At 39.2% G+C, this 27,166-nt stretch overlaps 1 protein-coding gene across 6 annotated transcripts in view; it reads left to right on the forward strand.

Annotated features, from left to right (window-relative positions):
• SEMA4G (semaphorin 4G) overlaps positions 1-27,166 on the forward strand; it is a 149,771-nt gene that overhangs the window by 103,625 nt on the left and 18,980 nt on the right. For all 6 annotated transcript variants that reach the window (XM_060768290.2, XM_060768289.2, XM_060768293.2 and 3 more), the window contains 6 exons: positions 8,625-8,773; positions 11,379-11,441; positions 11,557-11,655; positions 24,202-24,295; positions 24,878-24,991; positions 25,346-25,512. In XM_060768290.2, the coding sequence (XP_060624273.2) occupies positions 8,625-8,773; positions 11,379-11,441; positions 11,557-11,655; positions 24,202-24,295; positions 24,878-24,991; positions 25,346-25,512 (686 nt within the window). The remainder of the gene's footprint in view (positions 1-8,624; positions 8,774-11,378; positions 11,442-11,556; positions 11,656-24,201; positions 24,296-24,877; positions 24,992-25,345; positions 25,513-27,166) is intronic.

Consider the following 27,166-nt stretch of genomic DNA (forward strand, 5'->3'; position numbering starts at 1 on the left):
TGAAAGTTCAAAACATCTATTGGACATCCAGTTAGGAAGACTAATGTAAATTATTCTACTTTTGTAAGTTGGGCGAGATATCTTGAATTGCTCTTTTCCAAATAATCCACATTTATAAGGAATTTCCCTCTGTGTACAATCAACACAATTGACAAGTAATAAAATAATGATAAATAGAATGGTGAATGTAATCCATTTTAACCTAAGATTCAAAGACAATAGTGGTTCTATCTTGGTTTACTAGCTTTTTGTCAAATACCATCTTCTCCTTCTGGTTCCAATTTTCAACATTGTATTGTAGGATTAGAATCCATGCTTTAATCATTCCTCAGACAGTATTGGGATGAAGAGTACATTGCTGTTTATAATAGTATCGGCAAACAAAAGAATGTTGTCAAGAATAGAGGTTTAAAGTCTATTCTTTGAATCAAGAGTTTTGGTTCAGTAGATGTCATGAAACTAATCCAGAAAGCCTCTACAAGGCTTGTTCCTATTACTGGCACCATTTCAGAGTTGTTGATGAGCTGAATGGAATGATAACCTTCTGGGAGTTATATATGAGTGGATAAAGTGAATATGCTATGTGATATAACTGAGTGTTGCTGAGAGTTATTTCAAAGTGTATCAAAATAACAGAGCCCCCATCAAGTATGGTTGTTTAAATTTTCCCCCATGACATTGGAAAATAAGCATGGACTATCTTGTAAGATTCTGCATTTTTTGTTGTTGTTTTTTCTCCTTCGTAGTTAAGAATCAGATTCAATAAATCGTGCCCATTTGTATAAAATTCCAATCCAAGAGTCAGTCTGTAATGACATATTTGTTACTTGATGATAACACTGTATCAGATATGAAAGTTCAATAGAATCAGTTCACATATTCAAGTGATGGACAACTATGACAAAATATAAAAAGGAAGAAAGGGGGAGGCCATTCTCCTGTATTCTCCTGCAGTGGTTCTCAACCTGTGGGTCCCCAGATGTTTTGGCTTTCAACTCCCAGAAATCCTAACAGCTGGTAAACTGGCTGGGATTTCTTGGAGTTGTAGGCCAAAACACCTAGGGACCCACAGGTTGAGAACCACTAGTGTAAGACAATCCAGCCTTTTAAATATTTACAGTGATGAGTGTTGATTTGTGAAAGCAATCAATCTCCTGGACACAGGTCCATTTGTCAAATTTCAAAACTCAGTCTGAGAAGACTCTTGTTATATGTGCAATAATAGCAAGGACTGTTGTACAGGTTGAGTATCCCTGATTCATAGTGCTTGAGACAAGAAGTGTTGGAATTTTAGAATACTTGCATATGCATAACAAGATTTCTTGGAGATTATACTGAAGTCTAAACACAATATTCGTTTATGTTTTGCTTACATATTACATACATAGCTTGAAAGTCATTCTAGCACAATATTTTAATGATTTTGTGCACGAAATAAAGTTTGTGTACATTCTACCATCAGAAAGCAAAGGTATAATTCATCCAGCCAATTTTTGTCCTTTGTAATTTTCTTGTTCAAGGATTGTAACCTGTAAATCACTTACTGTGTGTCCAAGAAGGCCGAGACATTCTGAAATTGTTTTTTCCCATATGGTCATTTCTAGTGTCAGATTTTTATCCAATAATCCTCTTGTACTGGTTGTCCAATGTACAGAATAGAAGGATGTTGTTGGTATACGATGGCATATATCACACTGGAAGAAGAGCAAATCAATGTACCTCTGATCTTGTGAATGATGTTATTGTCCCCTGTAATATTGCTCCAAGTATAGATGTAGAGACAAAATTGGCATTGTGGTAGAGTCTTGTCTATAAGGAAGGCTCAGCAAAGGAAGATAGACGCTTTTGAACTGTTGTGTTGGAGGAAAATTCTGAGAGTGCCTTGGACCACAAGAAGATCAAACCACTCCATACTCCAGGAAATAATGCCTGACGGCTCACTGGAGGGAAGGATATTAGAGGCAAAGATGAATTACCTTATATATATGAGTATAAGCCGAACTGAAAATAAGCCGAGGCACCTAATTTTACCACAAAAAAACCTGGGAAAACATATTGATTCAAGTATAAGCTGAGGGTTGGAACTGTAGCAGCTACTAGTAAATTTCAAAATAAAAATAGATACTAATAAAATTACATTAATTGAGGCGTCAGTAGGTTAAATGTTTTTGAATATTTACATAAAACTGTAATTTAAGATAAGACTTCTTCAAAGTAAATGTGTTTACTTATCCTTCCAACAATAATAGAGTAAAAACATAAATGTAATAATAATAATAATAATAATAATAATAATAATAATAAATAACTAGGCTTGAGTATAAGCCGGGGGGGGGGGGGGGCTTTTCAGCCTAAAAAAAGGGTTGAAAAACTAGGCTTTGGTCACATAATGAGAAGACAGGAAAGCTTGGAGAAGATAATGATGCTGGGGGAAATGGAAGGAAAAAGAAAGGGGGGCCGACCAAGGGCAAGGTGGGTGGATGGTATCCTTGAAGTGACTGGCTTGATCTTGAAGAAGCTGGGGGTGGCAACGGCTGACAGGGAAATCTGGCGTGGGCTGGTCCATGAAGTCATGAAGAGTCAGAAGTGACTGAATAAATAAAAAACAATTTTGTCCCTGTATTACCATCCATTGTTATGTATTCTGTTACAAGTGAAGACAAGATTTGGAGGATATCTGTAGGCCAACAAAGGCCTGCTTTCCAGAGCTTCCAGGCTATGTTACTCTCCAGAATTTGTTGATAGCTTGTTGACGATATCTTTAAGTGGTCTCAGATGGGAACTGTAGGTGGCCACTAAGGATGTTCTGTCATTTTGAGTTTTTCATCTGTCTTATAATAAATATCTTGTGGGTATTTATCTTGCCTTCTCAATTGGTTGTCATGGCTGTAACTTCTTTTATAACAGCCTAGTAGTGCAAACTGCTGCCTTGGTATGAGAGCTGAGAAGCTGAGCAACCAAGAGGGTCCCTGAGATAGGGCAGATCACCGAGCTCTGTTGCCCAGGGCATTCAGCTGGTCAGGAGGGGAAGGAGGGTTGTGAAAGCCCCGAGGGCTTGGGAGTCACAGTCTGACCTCAAACTGTCTTCCCTCTTGCCAGCCCTGGTCTGAACTGGCCCTGTGGTGACTCAGCTTGCAAAGTAGTGGGTGGGGGATATAAATAGCACTTACTAGCAGGGCAGCTGTCTGCCTCGGGTGCTTGTGTCCCAGCAAGATGATTATTTTTCTTTTCTCTCAAGGGAAAGCAAGGCTTTCCTATCTTAGAAAATGGTGCTGAGAATAATGTGAGCATGTGTCTGGACGGGACCATAAGCATGCATGCATTTGAGAGCATTTTCCTGCATGTTCTGATAAAGCAACAGACTATCATCATGCCTGATGTGCTCTACTTGTTCTTTGCTTGTGTTATAGCAAGCTGTGTAGGGAGGGAGGGAAAACGGCAATGTTCATTTTATAACAAAAACATAGGCACCTTTCTAAAGATGGTTTTGTTTAAAAAAAATCATAATCTAATACTGACTGGAGGGTATTGATTTGGCACTTCAGGATAAATCAACTTAGAGTTCAAATTGCCTTTATATATTTTCACTTCCTTCTGTGCCTTACAGGAAGTGAGACTCACATATTCAGTTTCAAAAGATACTTAGTTTGTCTACCTTCTCTTTCATCCCTGCCCACATACTTAGGTTTCTGAAAGTTCACATTTCCATGGTGCTGGATTTTTTTTTTTTTTGGGTTTCTAAGAGGAAGGAAATTCTCTATAATAGGCATTCTTTTATATATAGCATAACATTTCAAAATGCACACTCCCTGCACTGTTGTCCATTTTGATGGGTTTCAATAGAGTAGCAGGTGGATATAAGGCTTCAGGTGGCCAGAGGAGTGAGAACCAGGCCATGCCTCAGCATGCAGGCATTAAGAGTTAAGTGGACAGTGGTGTGTATTTGTGAATCTCTGAGAAGTGCCTTACCTCCTGTTGTACCAACCATTATCGCCTACTTTGAGTTGAGTAGATTAAGCATTAACTTTTGGGAGTACTATTTAGGCTGCAAAACCTGTCTGACTGATCATCCAGAGAGTTGACTATAAAGGTCTATCCAAATACATCCTATATAACACTACCCTGATAACTAGTTTATCAACTTATAGTTGTTAGTGACTAGTGTGAGGCCTGCATAGATCCTACCCCCTTCTCCCGATTATTTTCTTGGATTTTCTTGACTGTGTACCTGCAGTTGGCCCTCCTGACCCATTGTTTGTTGTCCTAGACTTTGATATCTGCTGAACTTTGACTTCTGACCTCCTTCTCATTAACCTTTTCTACTCAAGACCTTGACTCCTGCCTGTTTTAAACCACATACCTGCATTTGGACTTCATGGGAAGTATCAGTTTAATAGTTCTCACTTGACAGCCCAAAGAATGGCTTGATAGTGTTAGTGCGGGGACACACAATTAGTTATCTTGTAGGCTTGACTTTATTCCCATCTTGTGGATTTCTTTGGCTGTGAAGGATTGACAGACTTCTTGAGATGGTTGCAATAGTAAAACTATCAAAGGTTTATCATTCTTAACCTACCATTAGACAACAAAAGTAAAAATAGTTTAAGGGATCCAGCGAATCTGGGACTGTCTGTGACTGCAGACCATAGCTAAGCACTAAAGCTTTATAGGTATGAAAGAGATCAGTTTCTTGGATAGAAAATTTCATATAAGAACAGGACATAAGTCTTACAAATGAAAGAGATAAACTAGTTTCGGGTGTAGTCATATTCACAGCAAAGCAGTTTTTATGGGAACTGTAAGCCCAACTGATAAACCATCAGTGGTGACAAAAAGCCATGTGGGAGGAAGTTGAAAAACTATTCATATAAATTATACTGAGGACCAGTAAAGATTACCATCAGCAACCTGGCTAGAAAAATAACCCAGCTGTTTGTATTTAAAAAGTCTGTAAAAAAGTGGTGGAACAAAATAAAATCTGGTTTAAGCAATTAGGGAGACTTCGAAATCAAGCCGGGTGAACTTTCATTCTGAATACTGTATCCTTAATTTCAAGTCATACCCATTAACAGGGTGACTAGTGAACAGTGACTATGGTACAACCAACCCCAACAACTTTGCAACTTTGACTGAATTGAGTTACAACTTCATTGGGCTCTCCCAACACCAACTGTCCCCTGACTTCAACCATTCTATCAGTTTACAATAGAGGGCTCTATTTGGTCCATACCTCTTATCTATTTCTGTTCCAGCTACTCCTTAGAAGGACCTATATACAGTTTTTACAACTGTTTCCTGGGTTTCTTTTTTTCTCCCATCTTGTGCCTTTTTGGGAGCATGTCATTCTGATTTTAACGATATAGGCAAAACTCCCTTGTTGTTATGTCTTATATAAGCTTTTCTGGAAGGACTGAGGCAAAAAGCTTTAAATAAGTAAATAATAATGATGTTTGCTCAGAACTGTGGAACTCTTGGTTGATGTTAATTAACTTCTCATTTTAATTATTTAGGATTGCCACTTTGTTCTGAAACCAGAAAAGGCATTTTAGAAGAGAGTTAGCCCAGTGGAAGTTGCATCTGCATGAATATGCATAGAATTTGGCATAAACAACCCACTTTGAAATAAAACTGGCATAATACTAATTTCACTAGTTAATTGTCTCTAAATGTTGCTTTAAGATATTAGAATAGGATTCATGTGTTAATCGATATGATTGATAACCTATTAAAATGTTGTACATTCTGATTATTTAGAATTTGCAGAGCCTTTAAAAACTGTGTACTGGGTTTATTGAGGAGCCCCCGGTGATGCAGTGGGTTAAACCCCTGTGCCGGCAGGACTGAAGACCGACAGGTCGCAGGTTCGAATCCAGGGAGAGGCGGATGAGCTCCCTCTATCAGCTCCAGCTCCTCGTGCGGGGACATGAGAGAAGCCTCCCACAAGGATGACAAAAACATCAAATCATCCAGGCGTCCCCTGGGCAACGTCCTTGCAGACGGCCAACTCTCTCACACCAGAAGCAACTTGCAGGTTCTCAAGTCACTCCTGACACGACAAAAAAAAAAAACCTGGGTTTATTAAAGCTGCAGTCTTACACTTACTCTTCTGGAATTGGTGGGTCTTTCTTCTGAATATATGTGTATAGGATTGCAGTATCAGTGACCCGAGGGATTTGGGAAACAATGAACATTAGCATAAACAAGTGGACAGTCAGACTGTAGAAAAGAGGATAAACCTGTGTATAAAGATCATTCATCTTTCCATTTTAGTTTCTGTTATTTATGTAAACTATTATGTAAACTACTGACAGCATTCCTATTATCAAAGAACCATTTACAGAAATTTAAGCACACAGGTAACAATTAAACAACAGACAGAATAATGACACTTCAAAAACTAGGATTTTAAGGGGCAATTAGACCTTTTCTGTTCTAGCATCAACAGACAACAAAGGCACTAACAGGAACATTTAATAAACTCAAAACAACCAACTGTAAAGTCCAGTTCAAAGTTGGAAGAGAAGATACTAAATATATTGGCATATTTTAAAACATCAGGACTATTTATTTATTTATTTAAAAAAACTGGCAAAAGATAACATTGGCACCTGGTAAATTTAGAGGAAATATTTCAAGCAAAACAGATTTTTACTATTCTGTTTTATCCATCACTAGAATAGTATTTGGTATTTCCTGCTTTGGGTGTTAAAATGGCTTGGGTGTTAAAATGGCTTGGACCTTCTCTGCTGATATAATTAGGAACCCAAATAGTGGGCTGATAATTTAAACCTGGATTTTACAGAGCAACATTATAGGCAGCAGGTAAGGATGAAATAGTCTGGAAACATAACTAGTACTTATATCAGCAGTAACTCTAATCTGAACCTTGGCTTTCAATCAGGGATATGTGACCTAGTGGCTTGCCAGCATGCTTACTTGTCAGACATTATGAGAGTTATGATCCAAAATATGTATTTGGAGGCCACCAGGTTGCTTTCCCTGTGTCTTCAGTACTAGTTAGCCATGAGAAATGTCCATGGGGAGGATGTGGGACGTTCTCTTGTTGAGCAATTTCAGGTTTTGTGGGAACCTAAGAGTTATCCCATCAGACAAAGACCTCTGGTGAAACCTATGATACCAGTTAAGGGCTGAATCATGACAGAACCTATACAGAATGAAAACGTTTCATACTTCATTGTTTTGAATAATGTGACCTATTCGGCCCATTTGGATTAAATATCATGTTCAAAGCTTTACCTGGAAATTAATTTTTACCATGTTTTACAATAGCATATGTGATATGTACTCTTCTAAAAGTGTGTAAATGTTGATCCCAAACATTCATCTCAAAAAACTCGTGCACTATGTAACAAAATTTGAAAGATTTTCTGTTCCTGGTTTGAAATATGTTATTCCTGTTTAATTGTGCAGTACTTACTTTGAAAGTAGTTGTTATACTTCAGAAACTTCGCTTTTGTGGCTGCCACAAACTATGTTGAATAGGTTGAGACTTGATAAGATATTCATTGAAAAGGTATAGCACCATGTGCTGCAGGATGTCCCACAAAAACAAAGTTTTTGCAGTTTAATAAAAAAAATCTCATGTTTTAATGATAGAACAATTAGGAAATGACATTTATAACCCAGGATCGAAAACCATGTTAACCAGTGTTATCTGTAGGTCAATGTAAATACTATACTTATCTCTTATCAGGAAAGGGGCCATCCCCTTCTGTAAGTGGAGTGGCAAAAGGTGAGAGCTTAGTTCTTTCTGGGAGAACTTGAAAGAAGTACCTACTCCCTCTGCTGCATTGCAGCTAGTGGATTTTTTAAATGTCTGGATGGGACTTTGCTAGTGATGGTTACCATGATGGTGATGGTGACCATGGCGCAACTGGCCTCCTGAAATCGCACTGACACTTTTCTCTCTCCATAAAATTTCCCTCAACATATCCATAGGTCACCTCAAAATTCATAGTTTGGATGACAAAATATACTCTTGTCTTATACATGTAGTTGACTTATATACAAGTATATATGGTACCTCCCTTCTATTTTAAGAAACATGACTACACCAGAAAGAACATTTTTTTTTCAAGACCACAGACCTAAAAGAGAGCTGTACACGACATATGAGCAGTTCAACTTTTTTGTGGCATAATGGTATTACCTTTGGCTTCCCTGCATAACTTCTCGGTTTCATTTCTAGTTACGAGAAAAATAGATTCAGCACAATTATTTTTTTACTTATTTTACTAAAGGATATATATGATTCATTAAAGAACGTATCTGATTCTGTTGGCACTGGCAATTTGTCACAATTTGCCTGGGCTCCTTCAACCTGTCTGATCAAGAAAGAATACACATTGTGAGATAGAAAAAAAATAGCACTGAATTCATTTGTTAGTCTCTCCCTCTGTGCACTAAAGTTAGTCAATGATTGCCTCATTAGAAGGATAACTAGAACTTCATATGTGTTTAGTCTATCTGACAAGATCGATGGGAGTATAACAGCCCATACATATATTATTGGTTCATTGCCTTCTGTTCAACTGTAATTCCAAAGGAATTGGTAGTATCACAAAATGGCGAGGTTTCAAAATTCACTGTGTTTCTTTCCCCAGATCTGATTTCTGCAAGGCATTTTACCAGTAATGCTCAGAATTATACCACCCTCTTACTAGAAGACGAGAAAGGAATTCTTTATGTAGGAGCCAGAGGGGCTATATTTTCCTTAAATTCCACCAACATTGCTGATGGCTCCCATCATACAGTAAGTGCAACTTTATCTTACTGGTATGTTCATAAACCTATTTCCGTGCAAGTTTCAGTTCCAAGATGTAGTTAGAACTGCAGACAAATGTATATATTTTCAAGGAGGAACTTGACTAGCATTTCATCTTCTTAACACTTCTCAGATAGCATATTGAATGCACATCTGTATACTTACACATATGCACGTGCACACACATATATATTCCATTTCAAGTAAATAGCATATACCCCCAATTAATTATTTCTCACATATTTAACCTTGTCAGCACTTGCTTATATTTTTTTCCACATGGTTTAATAGCTTCTCTATTTTTAAAGTGGCAACACTCAATGTTTTATTATCTATTTACTGCATTGTGATTATTTGTAACATTTCTTGATATGTTTTTAAATTATTGTAATTTCTTTTGATAACTATTGATCCCTTTCCGCCACATAGGTATACATCTGGCATATATTGCTTTTATTACATTGGGGGGGGGGGGCTTCTCAAAGTCATGCTTGCTTCAAATGTTCTGATCAAAACACCCATCATTTCCAACCATCTTGAAGGAAGGTATCAGATTAGAAGGGGTGCATTAGAGCAGGACAACCTCTTTCACCTGAGACATTTTATATGACTCAGGATATATAAGCATATAAAATGGGTATAAAAATCAAAATTTACTGATAACAAATCAGCATTTGAAAGACTTGCTAAACACGTCAGTTTTCCTTTTTTTAATGAAGTACAGCTAAGGCATATTTTACAGAGTCTTCTGTAAACACTGCACAACAGATTTGTATAAATATATAAAACAGCCACTAGGTGATGTTCAGAAAGCTTTCACTGTTGCCAAGCTGTTTCGGGGGATCCTAGCATTAACCTAAGGCAGTGGTTCCCAACCTTTTTTGACCAGGACTCACTTTGACCAGGGCCCAATTTGACCAGGGCACATGACCAGGGCCCACTTCACCAGGTCCCACTTAACCAGGGTCCACTTAGACCAGGAACCATTTGACCAAGGCCCACTTTGACCTGGGCCCACTTTAACCAGGGACCTTTTGACCAGGACCAATTTTGACCAGGGACCACTTAACTTGGGGCCACTTTGACCAGGGGCCACTTTGACCAACATTAGTATCAAAAGGGGTGGGGTTGGTTACCTCTCCAGAGGCCCCATCTACATTACTATATAATCCAGATTATCCGCTTTGAACTGGATTATACAGCACTATAGACTCATATAATCCAGTTCAAAGAAAATTATCTGGATTCAGAAAATGGATTACAGTATATGGCAGTGTAGATCTAGCTTGACTTTTTCAGTGCTGCCTATTAGGGATCTCTAGTGCAACAGTCAGAAATGGGGTCCCCTTTACAATTCTCTCTCACATTGCTCATATGAAGGGGAATGGAAATACCATGCTTCCTGACCAACAAGAGAATGGGTCCCCCATAATATACAGGTCATTAATACAAGCCAATCATAAATGAGTTCCTCAAGATTATTAATTCATAACAGCTTTAATTAACTGCAACCAGTGTAATGTATCTGAAAGGGAGCCAATTCTAGTTTTTAACCAACTTTGGATTTAGACACAGAATCTCTATCAACTTGCTCACTATTAGCTTGGGAGAAGGGTCTCAAGTGCTGCTGTGGCCTCTATTCAGGCTGGATCTACACTGCCATATAATCCAATATAATGCGGTTATTCTGCAACTGGATTTTATTTATTAATTCATTTATTTAAAACATTTATGTTCCGCCCTTCTCACCCCAAATGGAACTCAGGGCAGAGCACAGCATATAAACGGCAAACATTCAATACCGGGACACAAATTCACATACAATACATAAACATTAAAAAATTTATCAAAATATTAAAATACACCACTTAAAACCGTCCTAGTCATCCGCGTCAAATCTAATTGGCCTGGTCATATTTCCTATTGCCACTTTATTGCCCTGTCCCAAAAGCTTGGTCCCACAGCCAAGTTTTTATCATCCTTCTAAAGGTCAGAAGGGAGGGGGTCGATCTGATCTCACCAGGAAGGGAGTTCCATAGCTGGGGGGCAATCACCGAAAAGGCCCTGTCTCTTGTCCCCACCAATCGTGCCTGTGACAATGGCGGGATGGAAAGCAGGGTCTCCCTGGAGGATCTTTTTCTCCGTGATGGTTCATATTGCAGTGTAGATCCAGCCTATCTCTCATTTTGGGCTCTTATTGCTGCATTGCTCTCTCCCCCCCTCCCCCAAAATCTATTTTCATGCAAAATGAGAGGAGCTTTTTGCTAGGCAAAACAAACACATGAAACAGACTGCTATCCATGAATGCCATTTTTGCTGCCGCCTCCTCTTCTTCATTCCTCCACTTCATTCTGCTGCTCCTTTAAGGACTTATATTTGTGACAGTCAAGTTTTCACTTCAGTCAAGGACCTTTATAGAGCTAACAGACTGCAAAACTTTTCAGTTCTGCTACCTCTCCTATGTACTTAGGTGACGCCACTTAGTCTGAAAAAACGCAAAACACAAATTTGGAAGAGCTCTTGTGAGCTACATGGGGTCTGCCTCTTAATGGCATTCTTAGCCACTATTTCCTTTTTTTGTTTTGCTTTGCAGATAGATTGGAAGGTCTCTCCTGAGAGGCGGGCAGAATGTTTGAAAAAAGGCAAAAACAACAAGGTGTGTTTGTGTCTCTTCTGTATCTGCACTTAACAACCTTTTGGAATCTATAGGGAACAAACAGGCTATTGTTAGCCGTTCTATACAAATTGTATTCTCCTTTTTCTCTCTGCAGACAGAATGTTACAACCATGTCAGGCTTTTGCAGCGACTAAATGCAACACATCTGTATGCCTGCGGCACATTTGCCTTTCACCCACTCTGCACCTACATTGTGAGTAAAAGAAGTAGGAATTTTTATTGGGGAAGAGGATGGAGTAAGCAAATCACTGCCTACGATCTCTGCTTGTTTATAGACCACTAACTATTACATCTGTATGTGGAACTGGCTGAACCAACAATTTCTCCATAGGCTGATATCTGGGGGGGTATAAACAGATTCCAAGTTTTGGCTCCTGTATTGGATTTTCCTGCCAAGGAATAGAAAGGTCAGAAGGCTGTGAATTCATTTATACAGGCTGCCAACAGGAGGGAAGTCTGAAGGGAAGCTTATCCTTCTCAGGGTTTTGTTCTCGAAAGCTGGCTTTGAATTTTCAAGAAGCAACAGAGCTTGGACAATATTTCACTTCTTTGCAATGTATAGGTTTCTCTCTCTCGAAGAAACAAAGTTAAAACCTAAGTGTGCCACTGTGTATATCCTGTAAGATTCATATTCAGTGTGTAAATGATTTTGACCAAAAAATGGACAAAGAGCCACCTTAGGTCCCATGTTAAGAAGAAAGGTGGGAGAGCCCAAGATTCAAATTCTTAATCTGCAGTGACCTACCTTGGATGACCTCAGACAAATAATTGCTTTCCAGCCTAATGTACCTCATAGGGATGTGTGAGGATAAAATGGATAAACACTACCGTATACAGAACACTGAAATCAGTAAAGCAGTGATTTCCAACCGCTCGTCCTCCAGGTATTTTAGACTTCATCTCCCACAATTCCTAACAGCTGGTAAACTGTCTGGCATTTCTGGGAGTCCAAAACACCTGGAGGACCAAAAGTTGGGAACCACTGCACTAATAATAATAATAATAATAATAATAATAATAATAATAATAATACAGTGATACAAAAACTGGCATATAGATCTCGGTTGCTGTGGCATACTGTGCTTTTGTGTCAAAATAATAATAATAATAATAATAATAATAATAATAATAATACACTTTATTTATATTCCACTCTTCTCCCCTAGGAGACTCAGAACAAATTCCAGCATTTACAGCAGACATAGGCAAACATTCAGTGCCTTACAATCACATATAATGAGACACACAAACACAGACAAGGCAAAGGCTTCTCTTTTCATTCCTGGCTTCTGGAGGTGGTGCTCGGCTCTGGGGGAGGTGTTCTTCTCCATTTTCAAGCCAAGGAGCTTGCGTTCTTACCTCCTGGTTATGTGGTTGGCAAGACTGCTTGGAGTGTCTTTTTGCCTTTCCCTGCCAAAGCAGTACCTACTCAAAGCAGTACCTACTCACATTTGCATGTTTTCGAACTGCTAGGTTGGCAGGAGCTGGGGCTAACAGTAGGAGCTCACCCTGCTCACCTTCAGGTCAGCAGTTCAGCAGTAGAAGGGTTTAACCCATTGCACCACCATGGCCCCTTGAGGAAGTGCAGGGAAGCATATGGTCAAATATATGGCTTCTAGTAAAGAAAGAGTAATATAACAACCTATATATCTAAATGTTCTAGCTGCATAAGGAACTGTACTGTTATTTGTGTGCTTTTCCAGGCAATTTGAATTGGTGGTGAATGGATTGTGCACCTGTTTCGCAGTCATGTGGTGTCTATTTTCCCACTATGTTTGTTTTTCTATTGCAGGAAAATTGTGTTTTCTTTACATTCAAACTGCAGTGACCTTTAGCTGGAAAACTCCCAACTTCACACCTCAGCTGGTGTACCTGTTAAACTAGCTGTGTGATGGCACTTCTAATACATAAGATGTTATTTTCAGAACTTGAATGGCAAGATAATGATGAAAACATCATTAACCAATCGTTGCGTTGAAAACATGTCCAATCAACACCAAATAACCCATACAGATCAGGAATGGTTTTCTGGCCTTCAGGGCATCAAAATTCATTCATTCATTCATTCATTTACAGTATTTATATACCGCTTTTCTCATGCCTAGGGGGACTCAAAGTGGTTTACACATAAATAATGGCAAAAATTCAATGCCTTACAACTACAATAGTAAAATCACACTATAAAGATAAAACATATTAAAAACAGTACATCATCAACTATCAAAACAGTTATTAAAACTGTTTAAGCCCCTAAATGTGCTTTATGGAGTGTGGGAGCATTTTAGCTATGTTCTTATGCTCCTGGGCCCGTTCAGGGCTAGGAAAGGCCTTTGAAAATAGATAATGAAAAGGAAGCGACTTTTCCTGGAATTGGTGGATAATAGCAAAATTTAAAAGACCTCACCAAATGAAAAGTGCCAGCATTCCACAGAACAGAGCCATGACAGAGCTGTATATCAAACTGCTATAACTATCCAGTGTAGATAAACTACAGGGTTAACTCTGCTTAGTTTCCAGAGTCATCTAAGAATGCATCTACACAGTAGAATTAATGCAATTTAACACCACTTTAATTGCCATGGCTCAAGGCTATGGAACACCTGCATTTCTAGTTTGTTGAGGCATCAGCACATTTTGGTAGAGAGAGGCTTAAGACCTAGTGAAAATAATATGATCCTATAGCATTGCGCCAGTGCACTTAAAGCTGTGTCAAACCGCATTCATTTCTCAGTCTAGATCAGGGGTCCTAAAATTATGGCCCGGGGGCCGGATACGGCCCTCCAGGGTCATTTACCCAGCCCCCGCTCAGGGTCAACCTAAATCTGAAACGACTTGAAAGCACACAACAATAACAACAATTCTATCTCACCAGCCAAAAGCAGGCCCACACTTCCCATTGAAATACTAACAAGTTTATATTTGTTAAAATTGTTCATTTTAATTATTGTATTGTTTTTAAGTGTTCTTTGAACTACAAAAAAGATATGTGCAGTGTGCATAGGAATTCATTAATTTTTTTTTCAAATTATAATCCGGCCCTCCAACAGTTTGAGGTACTGTGACCTGGCCCTCTGTTTAAAAAGTTTGAGGACCCCTGGCCTAGATATTCCCTCAGATAGGAGGGTGTTCAGTATGGCTTGATGGGTATTTTTAAAAAGCTGAGAGTGGGATGAGAATTTGTCAAGGAATATCTCTGGTAGGTTAATTGTCCTCTCATGCTGTTGTTTTAAAAAGAACTATTAGTAAAATATTGCTTGGAGGAAACAAATCCTTTGTGACATTTCTTAACATAAACATTTCCTCCCGCTGATTTGATGCATGGGGGAAGTTTTTTTTTTTTAATTTTGGCTAAAATAGGAACACCTTATTCTGGAACTTTGAACTTGCATTTCTGCTCTGTTGTCAGTCCTGCAAATTGCTTATTTGAACTTGTCCCTTCCACTTTAATGTTTCCTGCATGCTGGTGTGAGTATCAGAGTAAAGAAGCACGGCTGATAGTGTTCTCAAACCAATGGTTGGAATAGCTCTAATGCCAATTTCACAGTCCATGACTCAAACACCATTAAAAGAAAGAGAACATCCAATTTTGGCTTCACTGAGGAATATTGTCTCAGAATTTCGTTTGTATTTAATTATTGGTCTGCACCCCATTCTAGGATTGTAATCCTATGCCCTTCTACTTCTCATTCCTAGATATCTATGGATATGGTTCAGCTTTAGCACTGTAAAATAGCACCAGACAGCATTATAAAACATTAGTAAACATTAGTGAAATAAACTATGGGATTACTCTTTCTTGCTAATAAGTAGTTTAACAAACAGAAATAAAATACATCCAATGTGCTGGAAGTGTACTGTATAAAAGTTGATCTAAATATAATGGTTCTGTGTGACCTTCTTGGACAATTTAAAGTCTCTTGTAGAATTCCTTGGGCCCCATCTACTCTGCCATATAATCCAGTTTAAACTGCATTATAATGGTCAGTGTAGTCTTATATAGGATCCCCCAATGGCACAGTGGGTTAAAGCATTGAGCTTCTCAGCTTGCTGACCAAAAGGTCGCAGCTTTGAATCCAGGGAGAGGCGTGAGCTCCCGCTGTTAGGCCCAGCTTCTGCCAACCTAGCAGTTTGAAAACAGGCAAATGTGAGTAGATCAATAGGTACCGCTCTGGTGAGAAGGTAAAGACACTCCGTGTAGTCATGCCAGCCACATGACCTTGGAGGCATCTACAGACAACAGCGGCTCTTTGGCTTAGAAATGGAGATGAGCACCAACTCCCACAACTGGACTTAATGCCAGGGGGAAACCTTAACCTTTACTACCTAGTCTTATATAATACAGATTGAACTGCATTAAACTGGATTATATAAGTCTACACTGCCATATCATCCAGTTCAATGCATTTAATCGTCATTCTGAAATTGGATTATATGACAGTGTACATAGGGCCACAAAGAGGGATGGGCAAAGTCCTATTTTCTAGTAGTTGTTGGACTTCAGCTCCCATCAGTACTGGGCAGCAATAGCCAATGATTAGGAATGTTGGATGTTGTAGCCCGGTAGTATCTGGTGGGGCTGTATTTTTCCCAACCTGGTTTAGATATGGTATGCCAGAGAATAGGGAGCATACAGAACTGGGCAGGCTCAGATTACTCAGCTGAGACTGCCAGTATAAGGAGTATTGTCAACACACATTGTATTTTTGACACAAAGAAATGGCTAAGATCTTGCAAGGAGAGTTCTTCCTTTAACCATCATCCAAGGAGCAAACAAGTCAGGATGGATCGAGACAAATAGACTCCTCAGTGATAGCCCTGCAGCCCTTGGTCTATTGGGATCTACAGCAACAGATGTGGATTCAGCAACAAGAGGAGAGGAATAATAGAATCATAGAGTTGGAAAAGACCTCGTGGGCCATCCAGTCCAACCCCCTGCCAAGAAGCAGGAAAATCCCATTCAAAGCATCCTCAACAGATGGCCTTCCAGCCTCTGATTAAGGGCCTCCAAGGAAGGAGCCTCCACACACTCCAGGGCAGAGAGTTCCACTGCTGAACTGCTCTCACAGTTAGGAAGTTCTTCTAATATTCAGGTGGAATCTTCTTTCCCATCTTTTGAAGCCATTGTTCTGCATCCTAGTCTCCAGTGCAGCAGAAAACAAGCTTGCTCCCTTCTCCCTATGACTTCCCTTTACATATTTATACATGGCCATCATGTGAGGGGAAGTCATAGGGAGGAGGGAGCAAGCAAGAAGCATAATATTTTGACATTTCTCTAATGACTTCTACCCCACACCGCCTCTTCTCTTTGATTTATGATATTTTAAAATAAGATCCTTTGTGTGTCGAATCATCATGTCTTTGTAAATCTCATTCTGTTATTTTTAAAAATGAAAATGCATATATATGCAAGAGCCATATAAGAATAACTTGATTCCAGATGGCTGCTATGTAAGACCTACAGATAAGCCGGCTGCAGCAGCAAATAGATGACAAAACTGTCACAGAGCGTTTGGGCATTTCTTTTGAAAGTAAACGTTAGCGGCTCCAAAGTTGAAGTAGTGATATTTTTAGGAACGGAGATAGCAAAAAATGACTCCTTCATGATCAAAATTGTTATATTAAAGATGAAAGCTCATCCTGTGTAAGGATTTTGCATATGACTTTGAAACACAAGCTATTGGTTATGTTGGGAATAGAATTTTGAGATCAATGGTGTAATCCAATTTGGCAGCTTCTGCGGAAAACATTCTGCTTCCAGATCGATAGCTTTAGCTGGAGAGCTTCTCTTTACCAGGCTTGTTTATACAGCATGTCTAAGGCTTGCCAGCCTTTTTGTGTGTGTACTGCAATATACTGTGCGCACATTGCATCTTAGTTCATAGAGAAAGAGAGTGAGGACACCCATGAGGCAAGGTAGATCAGATAACAGCTTTTAATGAACAAGTGAACATTTGGTTCACAGCTATGCTTTCTGAACTTGTACACCTGGATGATTTCTGCTTGGTTTATTCTGCATTTACAGTCTCTAGATATCTTTTTCCTGTTCAAATTAACTGTAATTGAGATGGATCATCATTCATTGTAAAAAAAAAAGTTTTCATAATCCCGTTGCCTTTGTTTGCCTTGCTCCATTTCTCCATATCATCATCTTAATTTTCCTTTTGTAATATTATATTCTACAATAATATATTAAGTTAGAGCCAACACATCTGAATTACCTCAGTGTGCCCCATATACTCCTTAAGTAACCTTCAAAGTTGTTGAAGATTGTGAAATTTGCCCCAGAAATTTCTTCACTTTTCAGATTCATCTCTTTTGAAGGCAGCTATGTAGAAGATAGACTTTGAGTAAAAATGCAGTCAGTATATTTGCCTTTTCTGCATTTGAATGAAATTTTAATATCAGTTATAGCTGATACAGTGGCCCCTTGGAATCTACCAAAATTCATGGATGTTCAAGTCCCATTAAATACAATGGCATAGTAAAATGAGGTCTCTTATATAAAATGGAAAAAATCAGTGTTTCCTTTTGTATTTTAAAAATGTTTTCAAACCATGGATGGTTTGAAATACAAGATCCATGGATACAGAGATCCATGGATACAAGATCCATGGATACAAGATCCATGGATACAGAGGGCCAAGATCCATGGATACAGAGGGCCAATTGCACTCTGTTTTGATGAGGATGATGATGATAATAATAATAATAATCATCATCATCATCCTCATCAAATGGAATTTTGAAAAAGGAGGCCACGGGCCTGATTCTTGCAGCCCAAGAACAGGCAGTTAGAACAAATGCCATTGAAGCAAGAATTGAAAAGTCGACGACAGATCCCAAGTGTAGACTCTGAAGGAAGCAGATGAAACAATAGATCACATCCTCAGTAGCTGCAGGAAGATTGCACAGACAGACTACAAGCAGAGGCATAATACCGTTGCTCAGATGATTTATTGGAACTTGTGTCACAAATACCATCTGCCTGTGACAAAGAACTGGTGGGATCACAAGCCTGCAAACATTACAGAAAATGAACACGTCAAACTGCTCTGAGACTTCCAAATTCAGACTGACAGAGTTTTGGAGCCCAATACTCCTGACCTCATGATCATGTTAAAAAACCAAGTATGGATCGTTGATGTTGCAATCCCAGGCGACAGCAGGACTGAAGAGAAATGACTGGAAACGATGACACGATATAAGGATTTAAAGATTGAACTGCAAAAACTCTGGCACAAGCCAGTAAAGGTAGTCCCAGTGGTGATCGGCACACTGGGTGCAGTGCCTAAAGACCTTGACAACCACCACAATGGATGTTATCTTTGATGTTATCTTTTTGATGTTATCTTTTTCACTTGATGTTATCTTTTTCACAACAAAAATGTAGCTTTCCAACTTTTATTAAATTATATACCTTATTGTCTTGTACTTTCATTTGATAGCTGACTAGATTATGTAAAAGGCAACTATCCTCTTCCTGCTCAGTCTCTGAACAGACCTCTGTGTTTCCTAGCCTTTGCAATTCCTTTCACTTTCTTCCCAAGGGGGTAGCCATGTTAATCTGTTTCACAAAAACAGTAATCAATTGTGGTGTATCTTGTTAGATAACAACTACGTTGTAGAATGAAGCTTTGTGAATTACAGGCAGCCTTTATACCTACAAATTCTTCATCTATGAATTCAATCATCCTTGGCTTAAATATATATATTTTGCATCCCCCCAAAAAGCAAATCTTGATTTTGTTATTTTATATAAGGGACAACATTGTACTATCCATGGATTTTGGTGTCCACTGTGGGGTCTTGGAACTAATCTGAGTGGATACAAAGGGCTCACTGTGCAAAAAATGCAATCTGCAGTACACGTTCTTCTTTTCTGCTTTGCCAGCAGATTTACTCTTTTTTGTTTGTTTAACATATGTGCCTTGCTAATGGTTCCATCAATTTCTGTCCTAAGATGGAGAACGCTCTTTATAAAGCCTGCTGTCTCTCTGCCACTTTCATCAAGTTTCCTGCCATCTTGCTCTCTTCTTTATTTGAAACAGCTCCTCAGTGGATGCCTGGTCTTCCCCTCTTAGCACCCTCCATTCTATTAGCCTCCTGCTGCAAATAAGTTGTTTGGAAAAGAGCCCGGTGTTTGACTGATCTGTGGATTCACTGAACAGCAGGAAGAGGTGGCCCTTGTAACACAGAGGGAGGTTTTTGTTCTTGCCTGCTGTTGGAATACTTTGCTCCATCCATATTCTTCGGAACATATTTATCACACCTTTCTGTATTGAAAAGAAAACCCATTAACAAAGAAGGAAAATGCAAACAAATTACACTGACAATTCAGAAACCAAATCATTGGTGAGGTATATGTAAAACCATGGGGAAGATCAAAACTGGAAGACGGGTAGCATTGTTAGATTTAGGATGAAACTTGAAAATAAAATAGAATGTTTCATATTCTAAAAAGATAAAGGTTTTCCCTTGGCATTAAGTATAGTTGTGTCCCATTCTGGGGGGTGGTGCTCATCTTCATTTCTAAGCCGAAGAGCCAGCGTTGTCCGTAGATGCCTCCAAGGTCATGTGGCCGGCATGAATGCATGGAGTGATGTTACTTTCCCGTCAAAGTGGTACCTATTGATCTATTCACACTTGCATGTTTTCGAACTGCTAGGTTGGCAGAAGCTGGGGCTAGCAGCAGGAGCTCACCCCGAATTTGAACCGCCAACCTTTCAGTCATCAAGTTCAGTGGTTTCACTGAGGCTCCTATTTCATATACTACTAGAAGGCAATTTTAAGTTCAAATTGAGTATCCCTAGTTCAAAATCCCAGATTTTGTGGATTTTGGAATACTTGTATTTGAATATACATATATCATGACATTTCTTGGAGCTGGTACCCAAATCTAAACGTTCATTTATGTTTCATATAACTCTTATATACATTGGCTGAAGGTAACTTTATACACAATATCTTTAATAATTTTGTAAATGAGACAAAGATTGTATACATCGAACCATCAAAGAGCAAAGATATCACTATCTCAGTCACTCATTGGACAATTTGGAGTATTTTGGATTTTGGAATGACAATTAAGGATCTTCGACCTGTGCATACACACATATACAGGTTGAAAATCTTTACACAAAATTCTGAAATCTCAAAATGCGCAAGCTCCTGGATTTTTACCTGGGGTGTCCAAACAATGCCTCAGGTAAAAGCGAATGCATTCAGCACAAAGCAGGAAAAACCCGCTTTTTGCCAAATTAATTTGATACTGAAAAATCCCAGGTCAAATCAAGTATGGCTGCTGTCTGGACTGCTCCCTCAGATTGGAAGTCCTGGACTTCTGAGAGGGCTGTCTGCACAGCCCTCTTGGGTTTTCCATGCTGATTCTGCCCAGAACATCCCAGAGGGCTCTAACACCCTTCCCAAACCCCCCAGAAAAGCTTTAAAAAGTTAAAAAAATTACCCTGCTGCCAGAGTTCTTCTGGCGCATAATTCTGGGGGGTGGGGGTGGGTGGGTGTCTTTTGTGTAGACACCACCCTCCTCCCGAAAAGCACGTGCTTTCTGGGCGTATGTGGCGTATATGGACTTTAACCTAATCCCAATCAGGTTTACGAACCCTGTGTCATGTGTGGAACCACCGTCAGTAATTCATTACAACAGAAAAATTCATCCATGTAGTTAAGGTAGTAAATCTTTCTAAAGGTTATGTGTTGTCGGTGAATAATACAAATTTCTGTTATTATTGGATGGTACAGTTAAAGGCCACCAGATTTCATAATAGGAATTATTAGTCTGTTTATTTGTGTTCCTATAACTTGAACTGTCAGCTTCTACATAAAGACTATTCTCCAAAGTCTATTTAGCCTGTGAAATAATGTTAGGATTTTAGTCCATCAGAAGTTAGTAACCAAACAATTGACAGAACAAGTATGGAAGACATCTCATCTCAGTCTTCCTTATTAGAGTGAGATGGGTTTCATTTGTATTTGAATTATACGAGTAGTATAATTTGAAGTGTATAGTTCTCTATACAAATTGGGACATGCAGGGTCTCTGCAAATTTGTTCCATTTTGGGAATGTGGAAGTGGCTACACTTTGAGGTGTAAAAGGAGACAACATGTTTTTTGGGGAAGGTAGTTGCCAAAAAAGGCCTTAGTATATTGCTAAACTTAGCTTCTGGGTCACCATTTTTCTTGTTAGGAATTATCTCTATAGAAAACAGTCTTAAACCTGTTCTCATACTGCACTGTGATATGGAGCATACCATATTTCCTGCCAAGATCTGTCATTCATTGGAATCCTATTGCAGATAGCTTTTTTCTTTTGTGTCAAAGGATCTGCACTATGTCCAATGGACTGAAGCATGTGTGTCTCCTGGATACTTAGATGATTGCTCCTTTGCTTTCTGTAGTATTGGGCCAACTTGATAAGTCACTTTTTGGACTACAATGTGCAGAATCTCTCAACTAGCACAACCCATTTGAGATTCTGATATCTGTAGTCCAAAAAAGAAGCATTTGCAAAGTCTGGGACTAATTTGTGAATGGAATCCATAAACAGGGCTCACTACAAAGACTAACAATACTTATCAGGTTCATAATGAAAGAGTAAACAATTACAATGGTAAAAAGCAGTTGTTCCCAACCTCTTTTTGACCAGGGACCACTTTGACCAGGGACCACTCTCCAACATTAGTACCAAACGTTCTGAATCAGTTTTTGTCAACTTTAGATTCGGTTTGGTTATTTGGGGTACTGATTCAGAAAATTGCATTGGATAGACCACATCAGCTCTAGTTTCTGATACAGAACATATGCCGTCCAGTAGCTGCCATCTTCTCTCCCATAGGAAATCATATTTAATAATCTAGAGCTGATATGGTAGTGGCAGTCTTTCGTGGGTAATCAGCCTCTCCCCTTTCTTTATCCCCATTGCCTTGGCATTATCAGAGGGTTTTGCGAGACCAGTCACTCTAGTTGGCGTGTGGTTTCGAGGTAACGGTGCAGTAATGGTGAGGCCGCAGACCATATTTTCATTTTTGGGGACTACTTGTGGTCCACGAACCACAGGTTGGGAGCCACTGGTATAAAGCTATTCAAGGTTGCAAAGAATAGTAGCAGCACTTTGAACTGATAATTGTTTAAACCTGGGCACGGATATAAATTGAGAGCCTGTGAAGTTGATGTCTTGATTTAGTTTTGACATTTGGATTTTTTTGTATCATCAGAAAGAGTTAAGTTGGTTTAGGACAGTTAAGAGAGGCCAAGATTAGTAAAAACATTTCCGCTCTTGCTATAAAACTCAAATACTTTCCCATCAGTGTTTGTGTTTCGTTGTAAATATCCCTCCTCCGCAGACGCCAGCTTAGATGGAAGAGAGGTGGGTGGAAATCAAACATGAAATATGTGTGAATAGTGGGAAAGGTTATTTATATTCCAGGCCTTTAAAATTGTCTTTGTATGTAGCAATCCGAACTACTGTATGTGTTGTGTCTTTTACAGTAAACTGCTTTTCATTCCTCTGGAAATATTTATGCTAGAAATATTTATGTCCCAAATTATTATTTTGGGAGCAGTTCTTTTAAATGGCATCTTATCATTTTATGTTGTAAGCCACTGGCACCAGAGATCAAGCTTATCTGGAAGTTTCTGTAAAGTTAGTAAAAAGGGGAGAGAACAAGGAGTGTCCAATGGATCTTCACCAGCAGAGGTTTAGCTTGGAGTTGCCAAAATATGCAGTGGATTTGTCATCCCTGCAGTGGGTCTTGAGTGGTAATTGAAGTAAATGAGGCACAGAATAAGAGATCATTAGCATCCTTTTTTCGAACATTTGTTTGGGCAGCTGGCTTCTCCCTCCATAGTAACTGAGTCTAGGGAAAAGGGTTCCCTTTTAATGAAAGGAGACAATGTTCTTGGGGAAGATAGTTACCAAAAGGATTGTTTTTTCCATTGGTGCCAATTTGAGAGATTTTTCTATATTGGAAAATGAGATAATAATATGTGGCAGGTCCTATTGCAGCCTTTTGGTCTATAATGCAATGCTAACCAGAACTTAGAAAAGTTACAATTTTGGAGTGTAAGTTAAAGTATCATCCAGCCAACGTGGTCAAAGCGTATTCAAATAGAATATTACTGGTGTGTGGGGGTGCAATTGGAGAGTTAACCTTCTTCTGACAATATGTTTCACCTTCGCCCATAATCATTCTGTGTAGTAGTAATAGTTGCATGGGATGGGGAAAATTTTTAAGTGCTGTTTGGGGTGCAATTTTCTTAAAGCTGGATGAAAATGTAATTGATTGGCTTTGCCTTCTTAGAAATTTATGTTTATATTTTAAACAGAAATTTAAACAAGTCCTAATCATGATCTCTAAATTAGTGTGCATGAACTGTAAAATAGAGTATGCATATTTTATACAGATTTGAGGCTCAGTTTTTGTTAAGTGTCTAGCAGTGACCCTGCTTGATGTTCAACCCTTACCTGACTCTAGGAGGAAGCTGTGGCAATGTAGATGTGGATAGGGAATGTCATGTTGGAATGGAAATCCCTGCTTCAAAAATAGAACTTGATTTTCTCTCTTTTTGCATTATTTTGTTTGCTAGAAGCATGCCTTTTGTCATAGTGATTGTTTATTTCTACACAGGGACTTGAAGTCCCAAAGATTATGTGGAAGGGTTCAAGGCAACTGTTACGATCCTCTCTTCTCAGAGTGGGGTGTCTCCTTCTTTTCCCTCATGCAGGACGCCAACAAGTTCACGCTGCCTACTCACTTTGAGGAAGGGAAGGAAAAATGCCCATATGACCCTGCCCATGGCTACACAGGGCTCATTGTGGGTATGTATTTGCTTTTTTTCCAACTTCTTTTTCATGCTGTATTTCTGTTTTTTGATTCAAACCAAGTAGGCAGAACCGGGAGTGCATGTCTGGAACTCTTTGTATATGCCTTTCAGGTAAAAGCATTGTCTGAGGACCAAGTGAATCCCCATCTCCCCATTTACCTTTTCCCTTTTTGATGCCTCAAACCTTTTCAGCTTCTCTGCTTGTACATTACTCAGGCCTCACAGCACAGCCGGTTCCCTTCCACCCCAGAATAAAACAGCTGTGTGACAACACAACAGGAGGCATAGGAGAGAAATGCTCTTGTTGTTCTTCTAACAATCCCATTGTGCCTCACTGTGCGGAGAAACTGTCATGCATTGGCACATACAATTGGCAAAAAAGCATCAGGAGCATGTCAGTGGCTTTTATCCCAAAGTGTTGTTTCTTCTAGAGCTAGGTATAGAAATGTCAATTTAACAAAAGAAAAAGACCATTCAGCTCAGGATGAATTAGGAGGGTATTGATCAGGCAGAGTACAAAACCACTGAGCTATCCCGTCTTTCTTCTTAGTTCTCTCTTGTTGTGTTTATCTTGCAGATGGCAGTTTGTATACGGCGACACGTTATGAATTCCGCAGCCTGCCAGACATTAGACGCAACCGGCAGCAGCGGATTCTGAAAACCGAAGAATCCCCCCTGCACTGGCTAAATGGTAGAGTCCACCTATCCCCCCTCCACTCCCCCTCAACACCTCCTGGCTGCCTTGCCTCTCTCTCAAAGGAGATAAGGAGAGCCTTGCGCTCCCATCTCCAAACCTCATTCTTGCCATATCCACCTCTAAAAAAATGTCTACAGCAAGCAAGTTGACAATTCCCTGGAGTGTGCATGAATTTAATGCCATGAAATGTGGCTCCCCTTGCTTTGTTCCTTATGACTGTTTGCATATTTTCCCTAGTCATGGCACACTCATGAAAGTCATGTGCATCTACTGCCCCAGTCCCTTGTTCCTTCAGTCCTACTCTTTGCAATCCAGTACTTATGAAGTCCCCTTCTTTGTTTTGTGCAGATGCTGATTTTGTGGCCTCGGTGCTGGTCAGGGAGAGCATGGGGAGCTACATGGGGGATGATGATAAGATCTACTACTTCTTCACAGAGCGAGCTGGAGAGGAGAGTGCCTCGATATTTGACAAGACACAAGTGCCCAGGGTAGCAAGGGTGGCTCGAGTGTGTAAGGTAAAGAGTGTGTTGCAAAAGATGATACAGACAGGAGGAGTGTGGGAGAGAGGGGAAAAGAGTGGGGCCTTCTTCTTTAGAAATGTCTCTCTGTGGTTGTTATGTTAAGGTGGTCAGGAGGTCACTTGTATAAAAGGAGACTAAAGAATAACCTAGACATGTCATTGGGAATTCATGGTAAGATAGTCCAAACATTTTCCTTGGGTTAAAAGTTTTTGGATTCAACCCCACACTGCCCAAGTCTCAAGTCCTCAATGAGGAGAAGTTAGTTAGAATTAGAAAGCATTAGAATAGTTTCCCTTCCTCCAAGTATCCTGTATGACAGTTGAGTATATATCTAATTTATTCTCTCCTCTATGTTTCTGCTCTCATTTTGATTTGATTATTTAAAATTGATACTTTTTTACGGCAGGCTTTTTGAATCTGCCTTCTGCCTTCTTACACTTTAGTATGGGGAGTATGTGCTGTGTGTTTTGAGCTTTCTCTCTCTGCTTGTGTGTCAGGAGAGTGATTGAGTTTTTCCCTCTCTTGAAATCTTAGAAAAGAGTAGCTCAGACTCAGTTCTTGATTATTAAGAAATGCAGTTATTTCTTAATATTGTAAATAAACCTTTTGTGATTTTTAAGATTGGACTCTGCATATTTGCCTACTAAGCTCTGAATTCTTTACACCCACAACCAACGGCACATCACACTTTGCTTGCTGTGAGCTAATGCTCAAACTATAGGTATCCTATTTATGTTTTTGGATGCTCTGTTATATTTACGGTAGTTTTCCCTAACAAAACGGAACTATACAAAGGCAAAAGGAGATTTGTATTAGAGCTGCAGCACTCTTGGTTGGTGGAAAATAGATTGGTTATAAGGGCTTATCATGGTTTCAGTCCTCTTGAAACTCAGGTTTCTAGGCTTGGGGATACACTTGAATTTATTCCCAGATTCAGTGGCCCAAATTTCTTTAATCTATGTCCAGGAGTGTTTTCATTTGTTTAAGATTGGTGCACTAAGTGTGTCCATACTTAGATACGTCTGTTCTTGCTATGCTGATGCATGCCTTAGTTAAATGTTCTCACAGGCAGGAATAATCTTATTTTCCTCTTTTCTGTCAAAGTCATTTTTAAAAATGCAGTTGTTGAGGGCTGTTTGCAGTTTAAGATGTGTTCTGTGCAGAAAATAATGTTATTTTGCATAAGAAGTCTCTCAAGTAATAATAACATTTTTTCACTGAAAGGTACGTTTCTGCGCAGAAAATCTCAGTGTCTAAACAAAACAGTGTGTCTTTTTCATGTAAAGTAAATCTCAAAGTGTGAAGGTTCTCACCCACCCAGTATTCTCCACTTCAGGTAGTAGATTATGAAGGATTACTCAGATTATAGTTATGATAGTGATAATCATGGTTATCTTTGTAAGCCTATTAGTATATTATTATCCATGTAGCTTCTTCAGTGATACCTGTTATATACCTCTGGTAAAATGTATAGCTAACACCCCTTTATGACTACATAACATACCTTACAGCCAGCAAAACTGGCTGCTATGAGCCCTAATTAGCTGTTATGCAGGTGGCCATGTATTATCTGAAATACATTAAGAGACAATGTGGTGGAGAGTCTCAACTGTTGAGCTCAAAAATAACCCTCAGTTGGGGTGATTCC

The sequence above is a fragment of the Anolis sagrei genome, chromosome 3 (assembly GCF_037176765.1).
Source record: "Anolis sagrei isolate rAnoSag1 chromosome 3, rAnoSag1.mat, whole genome shotgun sequence".
In the NCBI taxonomy this organism is placed as follows: domain Eukaryota; kingdom Metazoa; phylum Chordata; class Lepidosauria; order Squamata; family Dactyloidae; genus Anolis; species Anolis sagrei.